Source organism: Triticum urartu, chromosome 1A, assembly GCF_056163025.1.
Source record: "Triticum urartu cultivar PI428250 chromosome 1A, HENAU_Tu73, whole genome shotgun sequence".
NCBI lineage: Eukaryota > Viridiplantae > Streptophyta > Magnoliopsida > Poales > Poaceae > Triticum > Triticum urartu.
The window spans coordinates 243,842,395-243,865,691 of record NC_141873.1 but is presented as its reverse complement, the minus strand read 5'-3'; the positions used below and the strand labels follow the sequence as shown (position 1 = coordinate 243,865,691).

Below are 23,297 nucleotides of genomic sequence, written 5' to 3'. Positions count from 1 at the left end.
GGGGAAGCTTGATATTCATATACTACCAAAGTTGTTTTGTTGGCTATCTAATTATGACTCTTGAAATAGATTATTTGTATACAATGGTCTACAACAAAAATGGTTGAACAGGCAAAAAAATCAAGGTTGTAAGTTCTGATTGTAATGTTTATGTATTTTAACCAGCAAAATTATTATTGTTGTTGTGTGGTGCAAAAGATGTGTATATTGATCTAATGTGCTCAACTGTTGGCATTTTTTGGTAAAAGGAATAAAGGAGCGACTTTCTCTATCTACAAAGAAAAAGAAAGAAGACTTGCAATTGTAAACAAAAAGTACAGTACTGTAGCTCAACCATAATTTCATATTTATGTCACATATGTGTGTACTGATCACTAAACTCGACAGCTATGGGCCCTACATTTACATCCTTTGTGAGAAAGCATCGAATGCAGGAAAGTCTATGTCCAAAAGAACAGCTCATGGGAGCTTAGCCTTTCTAGTAACCCAATATGGTAAGAGAAATATGTATATTAGCTCCTCAGCGTGCTTATGGTCGCATTGCTGCATTTGCCATTGACTTGTCCACTTCCAACTACATACATAGAAGAAAAAGAGTATTAAGCAATCAACCATGATAGTCATTGTAAATTTAGCAAAAGAACCCAAGCTTACATGCTTGTAAGGCCATGCGATACATCGCCCTTGAGCTTGCCCCATGGTTGTCATGTCCCCAACACCACGAGGCAGAATAGCATCCCTTTTTATTACATAGTTCACGACAACCTTACAATATTGAGAGCCAAGCTCCTGACCACCTACCTCCTCTCTCCGATTAACTGATAGAATTGTAGCTTTTGCCATGGGGCTATTATGATCCCGGTAAACATTATAAAGTATCACATCCCTTCCTTTCTGAGGAATAATGAAAAAGAAGTTAGATAAGCGGAAGTGATTCTTTTCCATCCTGACCTGATGATTTTTCTGCGTGATTGGAACTTCTTTTCGTAGGGATGTTGCCATCTTGTTTCGATGAAGTGTCACATCCTTATCTTGTTGCACTGTTGCCTTCTTCTTTTGGGAAATGGCAGCTGCCCTCACTTGCAACACCTCATATTGAGCAGGGGGGATTGGACATTGTATTCCTGAGTGAATGGGGATTGGACATTGTAATCCTGAGTGAATGCTGCTACCTTCTTTTGCAAAGTGCCCCTTCTGTCTTCTTTTGCAAAATTGCTGCCTCCTTCTCTCGTCGCACCTCAAAGGTAGGGGTGGCAGATCCTACACTATCTTCTTGTCCATATGCACCTTCATGTCCATATGCATATGCATCTACCCTCTGGGGCGAGCCATACCATGGACTAAACTCAACATTTTGTCTAGCATTTGATTGTAACAACAATCTCTTCATTTGCAGAAATTCATCCTTAAGACTTGTAACTACTGATTGGAAATCATTCTCGAGTTGATCTACATGCTCATGTAGAAGCACATTTTCTTGTTGAGCTTCTTTTGCTTCTTCCTCGGCCATTTGAAGCTTCGTTGATTTTAGCTTTCTAGTTCCTGGCATGCCCAAACCTTCAGCACTTGGTCCTAGACCTTTACACCTGACATACCCATTCCTCTCCTTTGTAGTTACATGAGAGAAGAGGTCACCTTGCTGGATGGTTTTTTCCAAAAGTTTTGGACGCTCATTCTCCATATTTCCTATCTTTTTCTACAAGACATAACATATGATTCATTAACACAGTGATAATGTAGTGTTGCTTCAACTAATAACTTCAAAGCAAATAGGTTGCTAAAACTACTTCAAATACTTACAAACATATTTGCTGCAGCCACACTTGAAGGGGCATCGGTCTTCTTGCACTTGTGTGTTTCCATAAACACTTCATGTCTATGAGGGGGATATCCATTCTTCATATGCTGCCATTTATTTTCAAGTAGTTAGATCAGAATAATCTAGAAATGATGGCAAAATAATTTGTGCAAGTAAGACTTATATGTACCATTTCATGAGAAACACGAGCATGACTTTTATTGCCTAATCTATGCAATAATTCCATCTCCTTTCGGTTTTGTTTCCCTTGCTGTCTACGCTTCTTCCCTCTTTCACTTTTCCAAAAGGCAACGAGTTCTTCCCAATCTGTTGGGCTAACTCTATTATCAGGGACAACTTGGAGTTCCTCATCGGTCTTGTCATCAAAATACAAAGTCTTCAACTCTGATTTGAAATCCCTCCATTTCTTGGCAGCGCTTCCCATGACCCAATCCTTAAGTTTGTCATCCACAACATAATACATCTGTTTTAAAGCATGTGTAAATGTATCAAGCCTGTGTAATTATACAATGTAAGGGCGATGTATTAGATAAATGGGCACATTATATTATACCTTTAAGGTTGTCCATAATTGAATTTTTTGCTCAACTTCAACCTTTCACCAATCAGTGTGCCTAAGAGATTTTACTTTTCACAAGTGTGGAGATGAAGTTAGAAAACTCCGAGGCATTGTCCCCAACTGGTTGTCCATCTTCATTGTACTGTACACGAATTGGTGGCACTATCCCCAATCTATCATACACATTATGCATTCTAGTGCGCTTTTTGCCCTTCTTCCCTTTTGTTTCTTGACCCAACTCATGGTCTAAACATGGACAATAGTTACTAGGCTATCATACATTTAACTAACAGCCTATATGCACAAATATTAGAGCAACATACCTTCATCCTCTTGGATGTTGTCACAAGGCATCTCTTCAACATCTCTAGTCGTTTGGGACCTAAGGACTCGAGTTACTTCAACAATAGGCTTTTCAGCAGTGCTCTACAAATAAACAAACATGATGATGTATAAAGTTGTCATGAACTCAAAGCATGAATCAAAGTGCCTCAAAACTGAAGTAATAGATGCAGCAACCAAACAAAAGCATGATATATCACCTACTTCCTTTTAGTTTGTCGCTGACTAGCTGGGCCTCCCTTTTCTTCATTTATATTTGAAAATCTAAAGCGACCAAATCGTTCAAAGTCCTCGATGTTTCTTTCTCTAATTCTTGCTAGCCTCTCTTCCTCTCGTTCTTGAACATTGTCCTCATCTCTTCCTTTTTCCATTCTTTTTCCTGAAGAGAAAATTAATGACACATTAGATGTCAAGTAGGTAAGCATATAACTAAAAAATGTAAGGAAAAGACACACACTTTGGTTGCTGAATTGCACGAATGAGTGTTCCATCTATATCTGTCCTACTACGAGGTATATTTCTAACATCAACACTGAGATCTGCATTGGCATCTAGATCAGGGATTGGTACTCTAGGTGCATCATGCTGGTCATAAGCACCATCTTCCGCTTCAAACATATCATAAAGGTCTCGTGGATGTGGAAAACTTCTAACAAAACACCAATCTTTATCAAGAGCATCTTGCACATAGTACACTTGAGTTGGTTGAGATGCCAAAATAAAAGGTTCATCAGACTTGAGTAAATGCTTGAAGTTCACACGTGTGTCACCCAAATAATCAACTTGAACCCACTTGTCTTGTGCACGGTTGTCAACCCAATCACATTTGAAAAGCACAATACTTTGTTGTTATAATTTAACTAAGAATTTTGGTTATCACACCATAATATATTTTATTTGTGACCATAAGATTTTCACTATATTCACATGAGGGCGACAGAATTTGAGAGACAAGAGCAACCCCACTGCTTTGGGTAGGTCTACCCTCATCATAGGACTTTGTGTGGAAATTGTACCCATCTATGGTATAGCTATTACATTTCCTTGCAGCTGAGAAGGGCCCATTAGCTAAAGTTCGAATCTCTTCAGAAATATCTTTGCCATTCACAATTAGGTGTGCCACATGGGATTTAAACCACTTATGGAATTTCACATGGCGAGTGCGACTAATCTCTAACTTAGTCCCATGGCCAATTGAAGACAAATAGGCATCATACTTGCTGCAGGAGTTAAGTACAAAAGTTCAGCACTATGACAAATATCGTTCATAGGCTCAAATGATAACAATTCTTAGAATAACATACCTCAAGTATGGATCTATGTTATCATAATTAAACAAAACATATCGATGTGCTTGCAGCCATGACTTGTGATCCAAGGTCACTACATGCTTTCCAGCCAAAAATCGACCCTTGTTGGTAAAGAATGGCATAGTAGATACATTGGGCTCAGGGACATCAGTTCTGCATTTTCTATTAAATCTAGTCTCACATCCTTGTAAATAACGGGAACAATATGTAAGGGACTCATCAAACACACAGCCCTATGCAATTGACCCCTCAGGATGGCTCTTGATACGAACAAACCCCTTTAGCTTCATATTATACCTATATAGTATATACATAACATATATCAGATTATTTTGGAGATGGGAAAGAAACCATATGATACCCAGAAAATAAGTTTAGGGATGACCTCTCTACCGGATACATGCTGCTGTACTTTACTGGGCCCCATAGCCTCACTTGGGTTGGAAGATGAACCATCAAGTGAACCATAAGATCAAAAAAATGATGGCAGAAATATGGTCTCAAGAATGCACAAGGTCTCAGCTATTTCTCCCTCTAGCTTCTCCACATCACTTATGGAAATGCCAGGAGAATATATTTGCTTGAAGAATCTGCTGACACGAACCAATGCAATGGTGACTTCCTTTGGCAGTGTGTTCCGAACAACTAGCGGAAGCAATTGCTGCAAAAGAATATGATTGTCGTGGCTCTTCAAGCCAGTGATCTTCTTCTGCTTGACAAGGACATTGCGGCGTATATCAGATGCACAACCATCAGGGAACCTAGCTCCCTTCAAAACTTGGCAAAACAATTTCTTATTTTCATTGACCATTGCATAGGGTGCAGCAGGCAAATCAAATTCTTCACCAACTGGGACAGGTTGGAGAGCTTTCCTTATTCCTAGATGCTCTAGATCTTTACGAGAAGCATAATTATCTTTTGATTTCTTATCCATGCCTAAAAGTGTGTTAATTATGTTTTCACATACATTCTTTTCAATATGCATTGCATCAAGATTATGAGGCGGCGGCAAGTCTTTCCAGTATCGCAACCTAAACCATATGGATTTTCTTTTCCGAACTATTGGTGGTTCGCCAACCTTGCGCTTCTTGGTGGTTGTTTTCCTGGAAGGGTTCTTTCCAAAAAACAGTCTTCATATTTTCAGTGAGGGCCAAAACTTCCTCTCCGGTAAGTGGTACAGGTGCTGCCCCTAACTCCACACCACCATCAAAGGAGTCCTCATCAAATCTCTATTCATGGTTTGGATCAAGAAACCTTCTATGATTCATATAGCAAAATTTCTTGCCTTCCTTCAGCCGAAGAGAGCAAGTCTCTGAGCCGCACAATGGACAACCAAATTCACCCGAGGTTACAATACCAAATAGAGTGCATAAGCCTGGGAGGTCAGATGTAGTTGATAATACAACAGCATGGAGGTTGAAGGGTTTACCGGTCGAGGCATCATAGGTTCTAACACCCTCCTCAAATAGCGAGTTCAAATCATCAATAAGTGGTTCAAGGAACACATCTATATCTCTCCCAGGTGACTATGTACCAGGAATTAGCAGACATAGGATGAAATTTTGTTGCTTCATGCACAACCAAGGAGGAAGATTCAACGAAATTGCTACAACAGGCCAAACACTATATGATAAATTCATTGTCCTAAATGGATTAAAACCATCAGCACATATAAGCAGCCTAATGTTGCGACTATCTTCGGCAAACTTAGGATATTTGGCATCAAAGTCCTTCCAAGCAGGTGCATCTGATGTATGCCTTATTAGTCCATCTCTTGTGTGTTCTTCATCATGCCACTTGCAATCTGTTGCACTCTTCGGGGACCCGAACAGGCATTGTAGCCTCTTCTTTATTGGAAAATAATGAAGAACCTTTCTTGGGACCTTGTGTACACGTTTCCCATCAAGGCTGTTCTTTTCAGATTTCCACCGGGAAGTTTTGCATGTAGGACAAATATCTTTATCTGCATGCTCCTTCCAAAAAAGAATGCAATCATTCTCACATGCATGAATTTTAATATAACCTAGCTCAAGACATTTTATCATTTTCTTAGCTTCATAAAAGTTTTTGGGTAGCTTTGCTATTGGGAAGGCCTCTTTTAGCAACTCTAGCATCATGTCAAAGCTTTTATCGCTCCAACCTCGAAGAGATTTGGTATGTAGTAACCTAACAATGAAACGTAGTTTTGAAAAGGTTGTGCATCCTGGATAAAGCTCCTCGTTATCATCAGCTATGAATTGTTGAAAAGCATCTGCCTCATGCTTATTTTTCTTTTCTAGAAGAGGGTCAACGCTCCCAGGCTCTACATCCTCGTGAATTCGATCCTCCCCGCCGCCACTATCACTCAAATCCCCAATTAGGTGTGCCATATCTTGAATCATTTCGAACATCTCATCATAATTATCTAGGTCATTCTCCTATTGAACATCATCTGGTTGGACCGGATCATGGTCACTATCAGATGCAAGAGATGATGATGCCTCCCCATGATATATCCATCTTTTGTACCCAATAATAAACCCATGATATAATAAGTGCTCATACACATCACTAGCTTCGAACCAACAACAGTTCAAGCATTTTCTACAAGGACATAATATAGCATTCCCTCTTGCTGAATGAGTAAAAGCAAACTCTATGAATTTCACTACCCCGTCTATATATGCTTGTGTGTTTCTAGCTTTATCCATCCAACTCTTGTCCATTCTTGACCAAATTCACTATATTTACCTAACATATGAAATAAAGTATACTTCTATTAATGGGGGAAATCTAGTGATAAAATGCATGCCATTCATATCTAATACAAGCAAGGACAAATACAATACGGACCAAGAATGCAATCTGGCATAATAGAATAAATATTCAATTGAAAGATGTCATTTCAGGAACTTTAAAAACTAAAATAGTAGTAAGAATATTATTATCTATGTGATAAAAACAAAGCACTTGTTATGTCCACAAATCTGATTTTTTTAAGGAATACACAAATCTGATTTCATGAAACATAAACAAAGAAGTGTTGTAGAAACAAGGGTTGAGGAGGCGTCCATATGATAAAAACAGAGCACTTGTTCTGTCCACATGCTACAACTTTGCATCTATATAAAACAATCATTCATATGATAAAAACAGAGCACTCGTTCTGTCCACATGCTACAACTTTGATGCATCAACTAAACACAAAAAGAAGTGTTGTAAAAACTATAACTGAGTGCCTAGTACACAAATTAAACTAACCCATCTAACATTTTTGCAAGTTAGCATTGAATCATCTGCCAAGTTCACAGATTGAAATGGTAACAATTGTACAAGTCAGAATTGAATCTCATTTGCAGGTACAAAATTTTAACCAAACCCAGGCAGCAAAGAAATCTCACCAAATGCTCAGAGAGAGGATGTTCAGGAGGCAGCCCTGTCCATAGAGAGGATGTTGATGTTGAGGTGGCAGAACTGCTCGCCGGAGAAGAGGGACGCTCCGCTGCTTGGGGGAACGGAGAGGATGTTGACGTGGTAGTGAGCTACTCGCTGGAGAAGGGGACGCCCACTGCTTGGAGGATCAGAGAGGACGTACAGGAAGCGGTCCCACTCGGTGCTCGACTCCTCGGTCCATGGGGGTGCCACGGCGCTGCTATGCGGTTGTTGCGGCCAAGGACTGACTCCGTCCGGGTGGACGACAGTCGGCGGCGGTGGGGTGGCTGGAAGAGGCGGCGGGGCTGTGGTGGTGGGGGCCGCCGCCGGCAGTACTAGGATTTAGGGCGGCCAGCAGGGGGGAGAGGAGTCGGGGTGCGGCGGGGGGGGGGGGGGTGGTGGCTCGGGACGGCGGCAGAGCTGCGGTGGTGGGGGACGCTGGCGGCGGCGGGGCTGTGGTGGTGGGGGACGCTGGCGCCAATGGGATTTCAGGGTGCAGGTCGGATTTGGCGGCTGCGGTCAGGTAGGGCACGAGGGATTGGGGGTGGCTGCGGTCTGGAGGTAGGGCACGAGGTAGTAGTTCTTTTGGTCTTTTTTTTGTCTCTCGCGCGCTTTTCCTCACTTGCGCGCGCTTAGGTCCAAACTGTATTTTACTCTCGCGCCAAAAGCGAACCCCGGAAGATAATGGGCCGTAGTAGGCTTCTCCAGGCAGACATGGCGCCCCCAAGTGTCCCGGCAGTTTTGTTTGCCTTTGTTCTTCAAGTTCTACCAGCAGTTGCATCGCCGTGAGCTAGTTCTACCGGCAGTTACAGATGCCCCGGCAGTAAATTTACCCTTGTTTAGATACTTCTCCCGGCAGTTAACTGCCCCGAAACAAGTGTTGTGGTGTAGTGCGTCGTCCACCACAGCTGCACAGCCGCCAACCATCTACAGCCCTGGACATCCGGCCCCGCCAGCCCGGACATCTGGCCCTTCCCGAGCTCCCGGAAATCCGGCCTCCCGCCTGGATATCCGGACACCACCTATCCAGAGAGCAACAAGGCCAGCGCCTCCAGCCCGGACATTCGGCCACCCCAGCCCGGACATCCAACTCCTCATGAAAGCCCGGACATCCGGCCCGACGCCCGGACGTCCGGCCTCCCCTGTCTGCGCACAGTGTAAGGGCCCGAGGCCCGTGTACCCCTTTGCCCGCCTAGACTATATATACTCTTCTCCTACCTACGTTTTAGGGTTAGCGTTGTGATAGCTCATTTGAGAGATAGAGCCTCGCCCATCCATATCGGATCTACTCCTTGAGAGAGACCGCAGCCCCTCTATAGAGAAGATCCACCTTGGATTCAAGACCCCATTTTGGGTGGCCCCATCAAGACCTCCTCACGGAGAAGAACCAGTTACCCTTTGTATCATCCCTTGTTGATCGTGGATCATGTATCTTACTTTGTGTTCATGGATCTAGCATATGTGTGATCGTTCTTGTTGGTTTGAGTGATTCTCTCGTGTTTCCCCTCGTGTTCTTCGTGTTTTTCACGGGATCCGCTCCTTTCGTGAAAGATCGGCCATCTAGGGTTCCACCCTACATCATCTTGGTATCTAGAGCCACGTTGATCACGATTTCGGAGCCTCCCCGTTGTGTTTCTAGCCTTATTTTGTTGATTTTCTCCCTAATTCGAAAATTCCCCACAAAAATAGCCCCCAATTTTTTTTGTGATTTGTTGGTGTGATGAAGTTTTGTTGGATTTGATCCGTGGATTTCATGTGTTGCAGGTAGATCTAGCTTTCCTTCAACTTTCCCCCAATTTCCTTCCACAAATTCCCCCGAATTTTGCCCCGATTTGCCACCTTCCATGCGGAGTTTGTCCACGGATCCAGAGCCCGGACATCCGGCCCCTGGCAGCATCACTTCCATCCACCGCCCCGTTTCCCGTCCAAATTTCACCAAATTTTTTTCCGGTGCCCACATACACTTCCGCATAGCACCTGCATATACCACATACACCACCTTCGCTTACCACTACCAACTCCGATTATTTTGTCACATTTTGCTTTGAGAATTTGAGTTGCGGTTCCATGTCCTATTGTGTTTTGCCTATTTAGGTACGGTTCGACATCGACACCGCCACTCGTCTTCGCCATGGACGCATCATCGACAACGACCACTTCACCATTTTTGACACTGTCAACCGCTTCTTGCTTACAAACAACCAACATCAAGCGATAAACTCGTCTTGGTATAGTGATACACCATTCTTGCCATTACATTGATAGCCATCATAGCCTTACTCTTTTGCATCACTTACCCATCGAGACTAGCCTTTGAGTATTGCCGGCAACGTGACTTGTGCACATTAGTGATCATACTTCCCATAGCATACATAGATCGTTGGTGCATATCATGGTATCATCTCTTGTGTCACAAAGTTGTCATCGCATACACAATTGCTATCTTCGTTCGTTAAGAATTGCATGAGAAAAAGAGCTCAAACAACAAAGAGCCAAACAAGCTTTTATGCAAAAGGGAAAGATAAGCAAAGTTCTTTTAAGCAAGAACCATAGCATCATACAACATTAAGATTGTCATACTAGATCATCTTGGATCATATCATCGGAACACCATACATAGAGCATACTTGGGATAGAAGTCGTTGCATTTTTGCTTAATAGGTTGTGCACAAGTCTTCGTATCCGCCTATTGTGCAATCGTGCTAGCGTCTCTCTAGTGTTATGCAACAAGAGCATTTTCGTGGATTCCACATTTTGGCTCATCCTTGGTTGCATGACCCCACTTATCTCTTTGCGTATGTGTTTCCATGTACCTTATTTTGCTTGGTCGACTTGTTGCATTGCAAACTTGCATATCTTTTCCAACATTATTGAAGCTCACTAACAATTGCACCAAATTTCGTGCCACCATCCTAACCGAGCACCACCATAAGCTTTTACTTGTGTAGGCGTGAGAAACCGACAAGAATTGGTACCAATTGTGCTATTTTCTTGTTCCACACTGGAGTGATCTTTGATCCATCTTCAACATCGGTTAAGGTACATTTGGTATACGTTCTTCTCTTTCTCCCACTCACATATTTCTCTTGGAATGATGGATAGGCCAAGTACTTCTACCAACCCACTCTTCATCGGGCTAGACGACGACATGAACTCCTACATCACAAAGAGCCACCTCTTTGGTGCACAACGTGCTTTGCATCAAGAGCAACAAGCAATGAGCGAACGCATCGACAACCTCACCACCGATTTGTGACATTCCGAGCAACACACAAGAGACTAATTCGACCACAAGCTCGCCGACAACAAGCAAGAGAACAATGCAAGAATGGATGAGATTCGTGCTTTGTTGGTCAACCACTCTTCTTCCACTTCGTCCTCCTCAAGAAGGAGCCGCTCAAGTTGACACTCCGACTACACCATCTCCGGCTCAAGTACACCGACATCAAATACTCTTTGTCATTCTGCGCGCCAAGATCGTCAAGCCAACAGCACCATCTACACGACAACAACTCGCAAGAACAATGACATCGTTAAAACCAAGCTACCTTTGCGCAAGCACGAGAACGGCAATGACAACGCCAACATGAAGAGGAAGAGCGAGCGCGTCTATGATACGTCTCCAACGTATCTATAATTTTTTATTGTTCCATGCTATTATGTTATCTGTTTTGGATGTTAATGGGCTTTATTTTACACTTTTATATTATTTTTGGGACTAACCTATTCACCCAAGGCCCAGTGCAAATTGCTATCTTTTTGCTATTTCAGTGTTTCGCAGAAAAGGAATATCAAACAGAGTCCAAACGGAATGAAACCTTTGGAAGCGTGATTTTTGGAACAAACGTGATCCAGAGGACTTGGAGTGGACATCAAGAAACGAACAAGGTGTCCACGAGGTAGGGGGCACGCCTACACCCCTGGGCACACCCTCCCCCCTCGTGGCTCAACCGACCTACTTCTTCCTCCTATATATGTTCACATACCCCGAAAACATCAAGGAGCACCATGAAACCCTATTTCCATCACTGCAACCTTCTGTACCCAAGAGATCACATCTTGGGGCCTTTTCCGGAGCCCGCCGGAGGGGGCATCGATCACCGAGGTCCTCTACATTAACTCCATGGCCCCTCTGATGATTTGAGTCTTTTCTTTGTACTTTACCACAATAATCCTTTCTGTACACACCTTTTGTGAGAGACACACATGAATTGGAATTTATTAGAATACTCTATGTGCTTCACTTATATCTTTTGAGTTGGATAATTTTTGCTCTAGTGCTTCGCTTATATCTTTTAGAGCACGGCGGTGGTTCTATTTTATAGAAATAATTGATCTCTCATGCTTCACTTATATCATTTTGAGAGTCCTTTAGAACAGCATGGTAATGTACTTTGGTTATAAATTTTAAATGCTAAGAGAAGTTGGATGCTTGAGTTGTTTTGAGATATAAAGATGGTAATATTAGAGGTGTGCTAGTTGAGTAATTGTGAAATTGATGAATACTTGTGTTGAAGTTGGCAAGTCCCGTAGCATGCACGTATGGTAAACGTTGTGCGACAAATTTGAAGCATGGGGTGTTCTTTGATTGCTTTCCTTATGAGTGGCGGTCGGGGGACGAGTGATGGTCTTTTCCTACCAATCTATCCCCCTAGGAGCATGCGCGTAGTGCTTGGTTTTGATGACTTGTAGATTTTTGAAATAAGTATGTGAGTTCTTTATGACTAATATTGAGTCCATGGATTATACGCACTCTCACCCTTCCATCATTGCTAGCCTCTTCGGTACCGTGCATTGTCCTTTCTCACCTTGAGAGTTGGTGCAAACTTCGCCAGTGCATCCAAAACCCGTGATATGATAAGCTCTATCACACATAAGCCTCCTTATATCTTCCACAAAACAGCCACCATACCTACCTATTATGGCATTTTCATAGCCATTCTGAGATATATTGCCATGCAACTTTCCACCGTTCCATTTATTATGACACGCGTCATCATTGTCATATTGCTTTGCATGATCATGTAGTTGACATCGTATTTGTGGCAAGGCCACCATGCTTAATTTTTCATACATGTCACTCTTGATTCATCACAATCCCAGTACACCGCCGGAGGCATTCACATAGAGTCATATTTTGTTCTAAGTATCGAGTTGTAACTCTTGAATTGTAAGTAAATAAAAGTGTGATGATCATCATTAGAGCATTGTCCCATGTGAGGAAAGGATGATGGAGACTATGATTCCCCCACAAGTCGGGATGAGACTTCGAACAAAAAAAAGAGGCCATAAAAAAAGGCCCAAACAAAAAAAGAGAGAAAAAGAGAGAAGGGACAATGTTACTATCCTTTTCCACACTTGTGCTTCAAAGTAGCACCATGATCTTCATGATAGAGAGTTTCTTATTTTGTCACTTTCATATACTAGTGGGAGTTTTTCATTATAGAACTTGGCTTGTATATTCGAATGATGGGCTTCCTCAAATGCCCTAGGTCTTCGTGAGCAAGCAAGCTGAATGGACACCCACTTAGTTTCTTTGATGAGCTTTTATATATTTATAGCTCTAGTGCATCTGTTGCATGGCAATCCCTACTCCTTGCATTGACATCAATCGGTGGGCATCTCCATAGCCCATTGATTAGCAACGTCAATGTGAGACTTTCTCCCTATTTGTCTTCTCCTCAATCATCATATTCTATTTCACCCATAGTGCTATGTCCATGGAGCGTGCTCATATATTGCGTAAAAGTTGAAAGAATTTGAAAAGGCTAAGTATGAAACAATTGCTTGGCTTGTCATCGGGGTTGTGCATGATGAGAGCATTTTCTGTGACAAAAATGAAGCATGGCCAAACTATATGATTTTGTAGGGATAAGTTTTCTTTGGCTATGTTATTTTGATAAGAAATAATTGCTTGATTATCATACTTGGATTATTACTATTTTTATGTCAACAATAAACTTTTATCTTGAATCTTTCGGATCTGGACATTCATGCCACAATAGAGAAAAATACATTGAAGAACATGCTAGAAAGCATTCCACATAAAAAATTCTGGTTTTATCATTTACCTACTCAAGGACGAACAGGAATTAAGCTTGGGGATGCTTGATATGTCTCCAACGTATCTATAATTTTTGATTGTTCCATGCTATTATATTATCTGTTTTGGATGTTAATGGGCTTTATTTTACACTTTTATATTATTTTTGGGACTAACCTATTAACCCAAGGCCCAGTGCAAATTGCTGTTTTTTGCCTCTTTCAGTGTTTCACAGAAAAGGAATATCAAACGGAATCCAAACGGAATGAAACCTTTGGGAGCATGATTTTTGGAACAAACGTGATCCAGAGGACTTGTAGTAGACGTCAAGAAACAAACGAGGTGTCCACGAGGCAGGGGAGCGCCTACCCCCTGGGTGCGCCCTCCCCCCTCATGGGACCCTCGTGGCTCAACCGACCTACTTCCTCCTCCTATATATGTTCACATACCCCGAAAACATCAAGGAGCACCACGAAACCCTATTTCCACCGCTGCAACCTTTTGTACCCAAGAGATCCCATCTTGGGGCCTTTTTCGGAGCTCTGCCGGAGGGGGCATCGATCACAGAGGGCCTCTACATCAACTCCATGGCCCCTCCGATGATGTGTGAGTAGTTTACTTCAGACCTTCGGGTCCATAGCTATTAGCTAGATGGCTTCTTCTCTCTCTTTGAATCTCAATACAAAGTTCTCCTCGATCTTCTTGGAGATCTATTCGATGTAACTCCTTTTGCAGTGTGTTTGTTGAGATCCGATGAATTGTGGGTTTATGATCATGCCTAGATATTCTCATAATTATTCACTTTTCTATCAATTAATCGACAATAATTTGTTCACGCACCGTAATACTTATGCTATCTTGAGAGAAGCCACTAGTGAAACCTATGGCCCCCGGGTCTATTTTCCATCATATAAGTTTCCAATCTATTTTACTTTGCAATCTTTAATTTCAATCTATATCATAAAAATACCAAAATGTTTATCTTATTATTATTATCTCTATCAGATATCACTCTCGTAAGTGACCGTGAAGGGATTGACAACCCCTTTATCGCGTTGGTTGCGAGGTTCTCATTTGTTTGTGTAGGTACGAGGGACTTGCGTGTGGCCTCCTACTGGATTGATACCTTGGTTTTCAAAAACTAAGGGAAATATTTACGCTACTTTGCTGCATCACCCTTTCCTCTTCAAGGGAAAACCAACGCAGTGCTCAAGAGGTAGCAGTCTACACCATGAAGCACAAGATACCGAGGCACAACGTCAAGGGCAACAATTGCGAGAAGCTCAAGAACTTGAGGCGCAACAAGCCCTCCGAGAATCAAGTCGAGTCGTAGCAAACCAAGGCCGACAAGCTCGTGAACATCAAGAGGCACTTCGCGTGTAGCGACCCGACCTCAGGCGGTCAAGCCTCTGTGTATCTGTGCCATCCCTGGATCGGTATGCTGGCACACACAGTACATCAATGTACATATCAAAGTGCAATCACATGTATAAATAACGTAAAACTGATATATACCTCATAAGTCTCAGCGGAAACAAACAATCGGGTGTGGAGTCCCATCAACGCCATCGGTAGGTTGAGTGTAGACCGTAACCCTGTACCATACTCTTACTCGTTGGAAGGAACATATCTGCAACATGAGACATTGCAACCATGTAGGTTGGTACATTGAATGTAATGGCAAGATCACAATATGAGAAAAGCAGATGATAAAACTATTCTATATGCAATATGGCTTTGTGGCTCTGTGTCTGATGTTTTTGCGTAAAAGATGGTTTTATTTTCCCTACAACAAAGGAATATCAGGAGTCTGTACTATGGAGTTTTCTGTCATGACATGGTTCCGCCAACCGATGTCTCATACCCAAATCATCATAAGTTGCCCACAATTAAATTATCAGTCCGGTGTTGAGAGTTCCGAGATAGATCCAAGTCTAGAGGCTCAAATTGTCCGTAACCGGGGACACGGCTAATCGATTAGGTTTTAACCCTCTGTAGAGGTTTGCGCACTTCTCCCGCAAGATTCCATCCCTCTTTTTATGTTCCCGCACTTCAGGGTGTTTGAGAACAAGATGACCGAAACATGGTCTTCCAAAGAGTTCCTCTGACCACTGTCCGGTGCTCATCCGATCCTACTGTAGTTCTACATATGCTAGCACTGTCCCAGCCAGAGTCACAACTAAGGTCAACCAAGCCAGAGCCCATAGTGACTTGCGGTTGCACAGGTAAGCTTCTGGGCATGAAGTATTCTTCCATCTCTTTGAGTCTGGGTGAAGCTTTCCGCAAGATGTCATGGCGCTTCTCCATGCATCCCGGCCAACCACTGGTTTCTCCAGGGTGCCCGTCAACTGTCCTTCACCTAGTAGTGTGTATTGAATTCTTGTCTCGAGTCTCAAAATCTTGAGGAGTACTGAAGATGCAGTCCTTGCCGATGCCATCATGAAGTTGTCGCCATTGACGTATAGTCCTTCTTCTTCACACCACTCTCATGCACTCATACCAAACCCGGTCTACTATAACGTAGCATTAAAACTATATAACGTCCCGGGCTTGATAACAGGGAGATGGGTTCCTACCTCATGCATTCTACTCAACTACAAGAAATCAATATCACTACTGGAGGGATTATTAAAAGGGTGCTACTACATGCAAATAAAACATAGGTATGAAAAACATGGTCAAAGTGAACTTGCCTGGTATTACTTGATGAAGATAACAACGCTCTCAGAATAATGACTTAGTAGAACTATTCATCACTCCGTGGAAAATCTATATAGTCAAACATAGCATTCATATAAGCAAACATACTAGCAAGAAATTCTAACACTCATAATAAAACCAACAAATAAGTTATAAAATAACCAGGGACACCAAATAAGAACAACGGAAAACTACACAACAAAACTACTAAAGAAAACTCTAAGACATATCACAAAACAGTTTTGTCCTAAGCAAAACTTAACAAAGAAAATACTAAACTAATAATTTTAACAGAAAAAAATAAAATTTAAATCAACTAAGTTAACATAAAGTATTTTTCATAAAGTTTTACTAGCAAAAGGAAACACATAAAAAGCTAAATTAAAACTCTAATTATGCTTAAAGCAAAAGTAGTAAGAAAAAAACATTTTATTTTTCTGTAAATAAAAGTTCACCCTCTAATGCTACAGAAACCAATCTGAACTAAAATATAATAGAGGTGAAAATAAATTTTAAAATAATTAAAACAACAAAAAACAGCAGCAAGTTAAAAATAACTAGCACAACTTGTTTTTCGAGTAAAACCATTTTAAAAAAAAACTATAAATACCCAAATTAATCCTATTGCTAGGCAAGGTCAAAACAAAGCAGTGACTAAAAAGAATCACTAAAATAAAATAATCCTAACTCACCTTATAGCAGAAATAGTAATCTGACTAAAACTAATATAAACCAATTTTTAAAAACTAAAACATGGCCGAATCTATTTTCTACAGAAACTACAATAAATTTGTAAACTAACAAAAGAATAAACTAAAAATAATAAATAACCTAAAAGATAAAGATTTTTTAAGATCGGAACTATTCTGTTTTAAAACAGAAACCAAAAAAACAAAAAAACTAACGCGCTAACAGGCCGAAACAGTGAGAGCTCTAAAACTAAACAGCGCGCGAGCATTTAATAACTAATGCGTCCACGGGCTAACAGAACTAAACCAATCGGACGGTCCAACTAAACCGCAACTTAAAATAAACCAGTCTAAACCGAAACTAAAACCGATCTACTAAAGAAAAACTGTACCCCTTCACTAGTTCTAATCTAACGCGTTGATGGAAGATCGAACGACGTAGGGGAGGTGGTGTCTTACTGCGGCAGTGGTCGACGGCGATAGAGGGTGGCGGAGGTCGGCGTCGAGCGGGGCAGGGTCTCCGGCGATCGACGAAGGTGGTGAAGACGTCGGGCGGATGCGGTGGAGCGAGGCGGAGACGGTGGTGGTCTCAGCGGCAGTCGAGGGTGACGGTGGCGAGTGGCACGAGCTCGACAGAGCTCCTGGTGAGCTCCAACTCCGGCGACAGGTGGTGATGCTCAAGGCGGCGGCTCTGGTGATCCCTCGGCGATGAGATGGTGTCAGCGAGGTGTGCGGGGAACATGCGGTTCGGGTGGTGTAGCTTGGAAGCAAGGGGGAGGCTCACCGGTGGCAGAAGCGGCGGCGAACCGAGGCAGCGGCGAGATCTGTTTGGCGAGGGCGCGAGCTACGGGTGGAGTTGAGCTTAGGGTTTTAGGGGGATCGAGAGAGGATGCCGAGGGGTTTATATAGGGCATAAGCGTGGGCGAGGGGTTGACGCGGGATCATGATCCCAGAAAGATCGGAACCGCGGCGTGCTCTGGACGTGCTCTGGTTCGGTTTCATGAGCGAGGGGTTGGGGATGAGGGCGGGACCCGCGGGTCAGTGGGAGAGAGAGGGGAGGGGGCGTGCGGGTGATCGATCGGGAGCGGCTTCGGGCGTCTGGCGCGGAGCTGGGCTGGCTGGCTCGGGCGCGCTGGTGGGCTGCGGCATTGCTGGGCCTGTTGGCCTAGCCGCACGCTAGGGATTTTTCCTTCTTTTTTTTTGAATTAAAGCAGAGAGGAAAAAACTAAATATAGAAAAACCTATAGTATTTTTATATAGGACACATATATATATATATACATCAATAAAATCAGAAAAATAAACCCTACAACGTGAACATTTTTCCAGAGGCAAAATCCAAACTAAAAGAAAACATTTCTTTTATATAAATTCCAAATAAACTCCAATTTGAATTCAAAAAATTTGGCATTAATTTCTCCTGACTTTTTGGAGTGTCATGTTAGCTCCTCTCATGCTTTTAAACAAGCATTTGTCAGGGGTATATGAAATAAATTTCGAATGCCAAGTTGAATCCAAATTCAAATAAAATTCAAATGTCTCTGAAATTTCCAAATGCCACTCAATTTCACAAAATCAGTCACACAAAAATCAAACAAACATTCATAAATATTTATTTAATATAACATCCCAAAATTTAGAATTTTCGGATGTTACATCACGAAGAAATTCAAGAATGATTATATCAAGCTCGCGTGCAATGTGAAGCTCGACAAGTTCCTCCACAAGCTCGCCAAGAACACCAAGTTCAACAAGAGCAAGAAGACAATGGAAATCCTCCACAAAAAGAGCAAGTTGTGAGAGACGATCCTCCTCGTCAAGGACGTCATCATCCTCGACCCAAACACAATGAAGAGCAACGCTACGGCAAGCTAAAGTTCACCATGCCCAAGTTCCATGGAGGCAATGATCCCGAAGAGTACCTTTCATGGGCATTGAAGGTCGACAAAATCTTCCGCTTGCACAGCTATGAAGAAGAGAAGAAGATCACGATGGCATCCCTTGAGTTCCAAGACTATGTCCTCGTTTGGTGGGAACAAGTCATTGAGCGCCGAGAGGCAAAAGGTGAACCACCCATCACTACTTGGGCGCAAATGAAGGATGTCATGAGAGCACGCTTGGTGCCTACCTACTACAACCGCGACCTCTTCAAGAAACTCCAACTACTCAAGCAAGAAACCAAGAGCGTTGAAGAGTACTACAAGGAAATGGAGATTGCAATCATACGAGCCAATGTCACGGAAGATGATGAGCAAACTATGGCACGTTTCTAGAATGTACTTAATTATCCTATCAAGGAGATCGCTGACTTCCAACCATACTCGAACCACATCGAGCTAGTGCATCAAGCTACCAAAGTGGAATGTCAAGTGCAAGAAGACTTCAAGTATGCCAAGTTCTCATCCAAGTCCTATGGTTTCTCCAACACCCATGCTTCAACGACTCCAACACCTTCTACATCAACCAAGACTTCTACAAGCAACAACGACAAGTCGAGTTACAAGAAAACTTCGACTACTCCAAGTCATCCTCCTACAACGAGCAACTTCAAGCCAAGAGCTTCATCATCATCTACCCCAACCGATGAGACCGTCAAGACAAGTTCCTTCAAATGCTTCACATGCGGAGGCCGAGGCCACAAGTCCTTTAAGTGTACCAACAAGAGAACCATGATACTCAACGATGATGGTAGATATGACTCCATGAGTGAAGGAGAAATGGAAGCACTTGAGCAAGTCGCCATGCACCGGCAAGTGAACGATGAAGAGGAACAAGTCTTTTGTGATGAAGATTAAAGTCCCGCTCTTGTTGTCTCCAAGGTCTTAACCCTTCAACATCGCCAATAATAAGACCAAAGATGCCACATATTCCATACCAAGGCCGGCATCAATGGAAGGTCCGTCAAGGTCATCATCGATGGAGGGAGTTGTCATAACTTAGCAGGTAAAGAACTTTGCTCCAAGCTCCAATTGCCCAAGACGAAGCACCCACATCCCTACAAATTTCAATGGCTAAGCGACTCCGGCACTATTCAAGTCGAGTATAGAGTGCGAGTCTCCTTCAAAATCGGAGCTTACGAAGACACTTTGGAGTGTGATATCGTTCCAATGACCGTTTGCCACCTTCTTCTTGGTCGACCATGGCAATTTGATAGAGGTGTCATCCACAACAGCCGAACGAACTACTACATCTTCAAGATGAAAGGAAAGGAGTATGTACTTCTCCCTATGTCTCCAAGCCAAGTGATCTCCGACAAGCAAGCCACCCATCATGGAGAGAATAGTGAGAGAGAGAACCACCAAAAAGAGAGTGAGCGCCACAAGCCCAAATTGAGTGCCTCCACGATGAGCGAAAAGAAGAACCTAGTTCTATTTGCCACCAAACGTGAGATAAGAGAAGTGTGTGAGAACCCATATAGTGTGATACACTACATCCTTTTGTGCAAGGACGAGGCACCAAAAGCTAACACCTCTCACACTCTACCTTTAGTGTTGTCTACTCTTTTGCAGGAATTCCAAGATGTTTTCCCTGATGAGCTACCTCCGAGACTACCTCCACTACGAGGCATCGAGCACCGCATCGACCTCATCCCCGAAGCACCACTTCCAAACAAAGTTCCCTATCGCGTCAACCCTGAAGAAACCAAAGAAATACAAAGGCAAGTAAAACTTCTCATAGACCATGGACATGTGCGTGAAAGTTTGAGTCCTTGTGCCGTTCCGGTCATTCTTGTGCCAAAACGAGACGGTAGCTTTTGCATGTGTTCCGATTGTAGACCTATAAATGGTATCACCGTTCGCTATAGGTATCCCATTTCATGCCTTGATGATATGCTTGATGAACTTAGTGGTGCCACTATGTTTTCCAAAATTGACCTTAAAAGTGGTTACTATCAAATCCGCATACAAGAGGGTGATGAATGGAAGACCACTTTCAAAACAAAGTTTGGTTTGTATGAGTGGTTAGTTATTCCTATGGGTTTATCGGAAACACCGGTTACTTTCATGCGTCTTATGAATTATGTGTTACACCCTTACATTGGTGAGTTTGTTGTGGTCTACTTCGATGATATCCTTGTTTATATCAAATCTCTCAAAGATCATGTCACCCATGTTCGAACCATTTTGCAAACTCTTCGAAAAGATCGTCTCTATGCTAACATGGAAAAGTGCATTTTTGGCGTGGATAAGCTCGTTTTCTTGGGTTTTGCTGTTTCCTCTAAGGGTGTTCATGTTGATGAATCTAAGATCAATGCTATTAAAACTTGGCCACAACCAACCAACTTGCATCAAGTGCGTAGCTTCCTTGGATTACCCGGTTTCGACCGTAGATTTGTGAAAGACTTTAGTGTTGGGGAACGTAGTAATTTCAAAAAAATTCCTACGCACACGCAAGATCATGGTGATGCATAGCAACGAGAGGGGAGAGTGTTGTCTACGTACCCTGGTAGACCGGCAACGGAAGCGTTGACACAACGTAGATGAAGTAGTCATACGTCTTCCCAATCCGACCGATCCAAGTACCGAACGTACGTCACCTTCGTGTTCTGCACACGTTCAACTCGGTGACGTCCCTCGAGCTCCGATCTAGCAAAACATTGAGGGAGAGTTTCGTTAGCACGACGGTGTGATGACGGTGATTATGTTCTACCGACGCAGGGCTTCGCGTAAGCACCACTACGATATGACCGAGGTGGAATATGGTGGAAGGGGGCACCACACACGGCTAAGGAACGATCACGAAGATCAACTTGTGTCTAGAGGTGCCCCCCTGCCCCTGTATATAAAGGAGCAAGGGGAGAGGTGGCCGACCTCGGAGGAGGGCGCACCAAGGGGGGAGTCCTACTCCCACCGGGAGTAGGACTCCTCCTTCCCTTGTTGGAGTAGGAGAGAAGGAAAGAGGGGGAGAGGAACAAGGAAAAGTGCGCTGCACCCCTTGTCCAATTCGGACAAGAGGGGGGCGCGCGCCTCCTTCCTTTTGGCCTCTCTCCTCTATTCCCGTATGGCCCAATAAGGCCCATATACTCCCCGGCGAATTCCCGTAACTCTCCGGTACTCCGAAAAATACCCGAATCACTCGGAACCTTTCCGGTGTCCGAATATAGTCGTCCAATATATCGATCTTTACGTCTCAACCATTTCGAGACTCCTCGTCATGTCCCCGATCTCATCCGGGACTCCGAACTCCTTCGGTACAACAAAACTCATAAACTCATAATATAACTGTCATCGAAACCTTAAGCGTGCGGACCCTACGGGTTCGAGAACAATGTAGACATGACCGAGACACGTCTCCGGTCAATAACCAATAGCGGAACCTAGATGCTCATATTGGCTCCCACATATTCTACGAAGATCTTTATCGGTCAGACCGCATAACAACATACGTTGTTCCCTTTGTCATCGGTATGTTACTTGCCCGAGATTTGATCGTCGGTATCTCAATACCTAGTTCAATCTCGTTACCGGCAAGTCTCTTTACTCGTTCCGTAATACATCATCCCGCAACTAACTTATTAGTTGCAATGCTTGCAAGGCTTAAGTGATGTGCATTACCGAGAGGGCCCAGAGATACCTCTCCGACACTCGGAGTGACAAATCCTAATCTCGAAATACGCCAACCCAACAAGTACCTTTGGAGACACCTGTAGAGCACCTTTATAATCACCCAGTTATGTTGTGACGTTTGGTAGCACACAAAGTGTTCCTCCGGTAAACGGGAGTTGCATAATCTCATAGTCATAGGAACATGCATAAGTTATGAAGAAAGCAATAGCAACAAACTAAACGATCAAGTGCTATGCTAATAGAATGGGTCAAGTCAATCACATCATTCTCCTAATGATGTGATCCCGTTAATAAAATGACAACTCATGTCTATGGTTAGGAAACATAACCATCTTTGATCAACGAGCTAGTCAAGAAGAGGCATACTAGTGACACTCTGTTTGTCTATGTATTCACACATGTATTATGTTTCCGGTTAATACAATTCTAGCATGAATAATAAACATTTATCATGATATAAGGAAATAAATAATAACTTTATCATTGCCTCTAGGGCATATTTCCTTCAGTCTCCCACTTGCACTAGAGTTAATAATCTAGTTCACATCACAACGTGATTTAATACCAATAGTTCACATCACCATGTGATTAACACCCATAGCTCACATCGACATGTGACCAACACCCAAAGGGTTTACTAGAGTCAATAATCTAGTTCACATCGCTATGTGATTAACACCCAAAGAGTACTAAGGTGTGATCATGTTTTGATTGTGAGAGAAGTTTAGCAACGGGTCTGCCATATTCAGGTCCGTACGTATTTTGCAAATTTCTATGTCAACAATGCTCTGCACAGAGCTACTCTAGCTAATTGCTCCCACTTTCAATATGTATCCAGATTGAGACTTAGAGTCATC

General features: G+C 42.8%; 1 protein-coding gene and 1 pseudogene across 1 annotated transcript; both read right to left on the bottom strand.

Annotated features, from left to right (window-relative positions):
* Positions 1–529: 529 nt before the first annotated feature.
* LOC147990713 (uncharacterized) lies at positions 530–2,732 on the bottom strand. The gene is given in 8 exon segments (XM_087538363.1): positions 530–574; positions 802–894; positions 1,238–1,696; positions 1,801–1,905; positions 1,989–2,282; positions 2,373–2,439; positions 2,441–2,624; positions 2,702–2,732. Coding segments are annotated over 8 exon segments (1,278 nt in total).
* Positions 2,733–4,502: 1,770 nt separating this feature from the next.
* Positions 4,503–6,399, bottom strand: LOC147990712 (uncharacterized; annotated as a pseudogene).
* Between the last annotated feature and the right edge of the window lie 16,898 nt (positions 6,400–23,297).